Source organism: Sardina pilchardus, chromosome 3 (assembly GCF_963854185.1).
Source record: "Sardina pilchardus chromosome 3, fSarPil1.1, whole genome shotgun sequence".
Classification (NCBI taxonomy): domain Eukaryota; kingdom Metazoa; phylum Chordata; class Actinopteri; order Clupeiformes; family Clupeidae; genus Sardina; species Sardina pilchardus.
This window is the reverse complement of record NC_084996.1, coordinates 30,920,066-30,926,065: the sequence shown is the minus strand read 5'-3', so window position 1 is coordinate 30,926,065 and position 6,000 is coordinate 30,920,066. Positions and strand designations below refer to the sequence as shown.

The window sequence follows — 6,000 nt, the reverse complement described above, 5'->3', positions numbered from 1 at the left end:
TGGCAGGTGCTTTACCTGCGGTGTGCTGAACGTATCTGTGTCCAGTTTGATGCCGTTTTCTGAAGAGTGTACAGATTGAGTGTGTGTGTGGTTGTTTACTTGCACGTTTTGCTGTTAGCTGCTTGCCTCCGAATCCGCATACTGACAGGGCAATCTGTCACAGAAATCAATGTCTGATTGTTTACAATTATGCGTCTCCAGTCAGATGCGTGTGTCTGGGGCCGTGCACCTCCTACCTCCTTTTGCGAGGATGAGTATAAAGGCCGTGATGGTCTCTGCGTGTGTTCGAGCCAGACCTGCTAACGTAAACTTAATTAAAGCAAACGAGATGCAGCAGGTTAGCTCGGCAGAGACTCCAGCATCAGGCTGTCAGGGAGATGCCTGTTTGGAAAACCTGATGCTTTTATGTTGCACATAATCTGCTTCCTGACCACCGACCGACAGACGGCTGGTTGATTCTGCAGGGCTCTGTGAAGGTGTTGTCGTACGGCTGGGGTTGGGAGAGCAGCATGGCGGCTGGGTAGACTGTCTGGACAGAACTGGCCCAATAGCTCCTGCGGCTCTCCCCCTGTCGACAGCCTGGCTAGCTGCTGAAGCCCACAGTGACAGGTGGCCTTTGAGCGGAGCGGTAGCCGACTCGATAGAAAGAGAGGGGAGAGAGGGAAGGAGGGAGGACAACTGAGAGAGATGGATAAGAGAAAGAAAGAGGGAGAAAGAGAGAATGATAAAGAAAGAGAGATAGAGAGAGAAAGAGAGCAGGGGAAGGTGGAAAGAGGGAGCTCTAGGGAGAGGTGTACAGAGAGAGAAAGAAAGAGGGGGCGAGAGAGAGAGGGGATGGGAAGAGATAAAGAAGGGACATTTTTACATTTAAGTTTCCTTCAAAACCCACAACAGGTAAAAGCAAGACAAAAAAAGAAAGAAACTAAAACAACAGGAGGATGGATTTGCACATGTAATATGTGTGTGTGTGTGTGTGTGTGTGTGTGTGTGTGTGTGTGTGTGTGAGAGAGAGAGAGAGAGGAAAGGAGACAGGAGCTGGTTGCAAAGTGTTCAGTCTCTCCTGGTGGTGGGCTGTCGTCCGTCTCTCGGTGTGTATGTGTGTGTGTGTGTGTGTGTGTGTGTTTGTGTGTGTCTCCTCCACACCTGCTCCCTCCGTCCCCTCTGGCCCAGGCTGGCCCGGATACAGGCTCCAGCTGGCCCTGCTCAGACGCAGTGAAGGACAAGCCCTGGTGCTGTCACTGATCTAGGGCAGGAGAGAGAGAGAGAGAGAGAGACAGAGACAGAGAGAGAGAGAGAGAGAGAGAGAGAGAGAGAGACAGACAGAGACAGAGGGAGGGAGAGACAGACAGAGACAGAGAGAGAGACAGAGGGAGGGAGAGACAGAGACAGACAGCCAGACAGAGAGAGGGAGAGAGGGAGAGAGAGAGAGACAAGACAGACAGACAGAGGGAGAGGTAGAATGAGAGAGAGGCAGAAGGAGAGAAGGAGAGCCAGAGAGAGAGATAGGGAGAGAAAAAGAGAAAAATGGAGACAGACAGAGAGAGAGGCAGAGAGAAAGAGTGGTAGAGAGGTAGGGAGAGAGCTGCAGAGGAGAAGAGCAGAGAGCGAGAAGGAGGGAGAGTGAAGGAGAGAGAGACATAGAGAGAAAAGAAGAAAGAATACAGAGGCAGGGAAGGAGGGAGAGGGGGAGAACAAGAATGAAGGTGAGAGACAAGGAGGGAAGAGAGGAAAAGAGACAGAGAGGAGGTATAGGAGGAAAGAGAAATCGACAGGGAAAGAAAAAAACAAAAGGTACAGAGAGAGTAGGAGGGGGAATGAGAGAGAGAGAACGAGGGAAAGAGAGGAAAAGGAAGAGAGAGAGAGAGAGAGAGAGAGAGAGCAGCAGGCCACTGTTCTGCAGATAATACAGAGCAGAGCAGCTCCCCTCCGACATGAGCCATTTTTATCTCATGTGTATCTTGTCTAGAGCAGACAGGGACATGTGCAGACAACCACCAGACAGCTCCTTAAACATGTATTTATGAGCCTGCTTGTGTTGTTACTCTCTAATCATATGCTGGAGAATAATAGCCATTCAGTTCCTAGAGGGCCTCACATCATAGAGGATGTGGTGTTTTGTACCTTATTCCGCTGCTTGGTTGAATTCCCCATTGTCGTGCATTCGATAAGGGTGTGCATTAACTTTCGAATATACGCACGGCTATGAAGTAGTTCCAATTTGTTGGCCGTATCACACTTGAATATTAATTCGCCAAACTCATTGTGAAGTTTAAATGCACTGTCACGTTACATACAAGCTGTTAAATACAGACGTTCAGATCATAGTAACATTTAGCATATGAAGGAGGTGGCTTTTAGCTAGTTGGGTGGCAGTATGCTAAGAAAAATAGCAATCTTTCAAAGTTAACGTTCATCCTCGGGATATGCCAGCTTGATAACGGGAGATTAGAACTAACGACTGGCTTTTTGCCATAGCAACCATCCATTTAGAACTAGTAACCGCAGTTTGAGAAATTAGTTGAAATGTGTCTGGGAAAAGTAGTTCTACAAACAATACAGTTCTAGCGATTTAAACATCCATATAGGTGATAGATCTGATAGATCTGACAATGTGTAGGCTAGTTGGCTCCTTTTTTGACCATGGTGACCATTGCAGTCTAGGCTGGGTAAACCTAGCCTGATCTGCCAGTGATATGGATTTCAACCTGCAGCTCAGGCTGGAAACCTGCACATCTATCTCTTCTGCTTCCTGTCCATGTTTGCTGGGTCCAATCACAAACTGGCTTATCCACCAGGCGCACCTGGATTGTTGGTCTGACTGGTTGAAGGATTATCCAAGCGTACGGAGTCATTTGAACTATGCCCATTGATCATGCCTCTTGTGCAGTAGAAATAAAGCACAGACTCTCCAGACTAATGTTCAATGGTCTTAACTGTATCATAAACATACTGTGTATCTATGTCTAGCCTAGTCTAGGGTTTTGGCACCTGCTGCTGTTCTTGGGTCACTTGTTCAGACTGTCTAGTCAGACAGTACCCAGTTATTTTCTATTTGTGGTTTCAGCAGATTTATTTTATTGATCAAAGTCGAATAACTCCATAATAACACAACTCCACTCCATCACAAAAGTCAGTGCTCAGTGCAGTGTGTGTTTTTTTTCTGAAGATGGTTTTGAAGCCCCTCAGTGTCTCCACTCTGTCTTTACATGCCGTCTCTCTCTCTCTCTCTCTGTTAGACAGAACAGATTGTGTGAGTCACCGTGTTTCCACTAGTGTCTGACTGTTGCCCACATTAGCCGCGGTCGGACCAACAACATGCGCGGTCCTGCTCCGCGTTTCCTCGGACGCCATGTTTCCAGGCAACCATGCCATGCTGTCCTCTATATTTAGGGGCGTGCGGATGAAATATGGATGTCCTGATGGTCCTGACTCTGCCACCAGTTCCGCCAGATCTTGGGCTCGAGTCATGCTTGATTGTGTAACTTACTGTATGCATGGCTGTGCTTCCGAAACAGGAGAGAACAACGACGGGGGAAATGACAGATTATTTAGAAAGCACAGCATAGAGAAAGAGGCCAAGGAATGATGAGGGGAAGGGAGGGAGGGGGTGGGGGGGCTAAAAAAAGGATGTGGAGAGGGTGAGAGAGAAAGATAGACAGAAACAATGAGAAAGAAAGACGAGAAGGGAGGACGGACACAAGACCGAGAGGGATTGCAGATGAAATGACGAGAGAGAGAGAGAGAGTGAGAGAGTGAAGGGACAGAGAGACAAGAGAAAGAGGGATGGATGGATGGACGGACCGAGAGAGGGTTGACCTTGGGAAAGGTCGATGGCAGACACCTGCTTACTCCGGGCTGAGTGTCACCCAGCCAGTCACCTCTCTCTCCCGTCATGCTGCAGGGAGGACTGGGAGGAGGCAGTTGCTAGGGAAACCTCACTGTTACCATGGAGATGATAATGTGTGAAGGATCAGTCAGTAGGACAGATGAATTGGCCAGAAAGCTCTGAGTGTATACTGCCTGTGTCTGCATGTGTTTTTGGAGGAGTGTGTGCGTTGGTGCTTGTGTTTTGATGCAGGGACCACAGTTCAGTGAAACTGTCTGTTTGTGTGTGTGTGTGTGTGTGTGTGCGTGTGTGTAGGGAAGATTCTGAATATCTATTAGCAGACAGAGATGATTATTTCTTTCATATTATTCCTTCGTTTCTGTCTTGCATTGTAATGATTAATCTGCAGCCACATGCACCTCTTTACAGCAATATAATACAGTACTACACAACCAGTCAAATAAAGCTCATGGTTAAAGTTCAAGCTATACAATGTCTACAGAGTATCCAGGGGACATTTTGTAACGTCATTCAACACAAAAGATGCAAAAGCCTGAAGACCATCCATAGTAACACAATGCACTTGTCTCTGTGTGTCTGTCTCTCTTGTGTCTCCTGTCCAGTTTAAGAGGATGTTAAACAGGGAGCTCTCGCACCTGTCGGAGATGAGTCGCTCTGGCAACCAGGTGTCTGAGTACATCTCCACCACTTTCCTGGGTGAGTCCAGTCCCCTGACCTCCGTCTGCACGGCAGGACATCAGCGGTCACTCACACACCGTCACATAGCCACAGCTGTCTCCTCATGTCTCTGTTAACCTTGGCTTCTCTCTCTCTCTGTGTGTGTGTGTGTGTGTGTGTGCGCGCATGTGTGTGTGTTTGTCTGTGTGTGTGTGTGTGTGTGTGTGTGTGTGTGTGTGTGTGTGTGTGTGTATGTGGGTTTGTGCATCTGTGTGTGTGTGTGTGTGTGTGTGTATGTGTGTGTTTGTGCATCTGTGTACATGTGGGTTTGTGCATCTGTGTTTGTGTGTGTGTGTGTGTGTGTGTGTGTGTGTGACCCCCCACAGACAAACAGAATGACGATGAGATCCCATCGCCCACCTTGTCTGAGCGGGAGAAGCCCATGTGCCGCATCAGTGGTGTGAAGAAGCTCACGCACAGCTCCAGCCTGACCAGCTCCAGCCTGGCCATCTCCACCATGCCCCGCTTCGGAGTCAAGACGGAGCACGAGGAGTCACTGGCCAGGGTACACACACACACACACACACACATACAGTATACAGTACACACACACACAGGCACTTACCTGCACACTCACACACACAGGCATTTACCTGCACACTCACACACCCTGTGTACTGTACAATACTACTACAAAAAAGCTTTTGATAAAAAACACACATACACACACACACACAGGCACTTACCTGCACACTCACACACCCCTGCACACACAGTTGTGTACTGTACAGTACTACTACAAAAAAGCTTTTGATAAAACACACACACACACACACACACACACACACACACACACGCACACACACCTACAAGTCCATGTACCTACACAGAGCACAATGTGTGCATGCTTATGTGCACCCAAGCTGCGCTGGCATGGTTGAAAGTACAGCGGCGGCCAAGAGCATGTTTTGCCGTGTGAATAATGCATGTGTGCTGTGGTACACAGGAGCTGGATGACTTGAACAAGTGGGGCCTTAATATCTTCCAAGTGGCGGAGTACTCCAACAACAGACCGCTCAGCTGCATCATGTACGCCATTTTCCAGGTGTGTAGCCTACCAGACGCCCGTCTCTAACGCCGAATGCACTTTCAATGGTCCATGTTTAGTGTCATGCCTGCTGGAGCACACATCTGGTCTGCTTGCCTATGCAGTGCAAAGAGAAGTATAGATATTCCATGTCAGATGAGAAGCATATCTGGAATTCATTTTGAGTCAGTGGATGTAGTCAGCTTTTTTTATGACCATTTGTTCCTTAGGCAGAGGTATTGCTCCAGTTTTGGAAGAGAGAGAGAGAGAGAGAGAGAGAGAGAGAGAGAGAGAGAGAGAGAGAGGTCTACTTATTTGGTCTGCCTATGCAACGCAAAGCATTAGAGATAGCAGTATGTCATAGCCATTGTCATTTCACCATAGAATGCTCCTTTTCATCCTTCCACTG

At 48.1% G+C, this 6,000-nt stretch overlaps 1 protein-coding gene across 4 annotated transcripts in view; it reads left to right on the top strand.

Annotated features, from left to right (window-relative positions):
* Positions 1-6,000, top strand: part of pde4a (phosphodiesterase 4A, cAMP-specific) — a 59,825-nt gene that overhangs the window by 45,606 nt on the left and 8,219 nt on the right. For all 4 annotated transcript variants that reach the window (XM_062532830.1, XM_062532828.1, XM_062532831.1 and 1 more), the window contains 3 exons: positions 4,450-4,543; positions 4,891-5,069; positions 5,511-5,609. In XM_062532830.1, the coding sequence (XP_062388814.1) occupies positions 4,450-4,543; positions 4,891-5,069; positions 5,511-5,609 (372 nt within the window). The remainder of the gene's footprint in view (positions 1-4,449; positions 4,544-4,890; positions 5,070-5,510; positions 5,610-6,000) is intronic.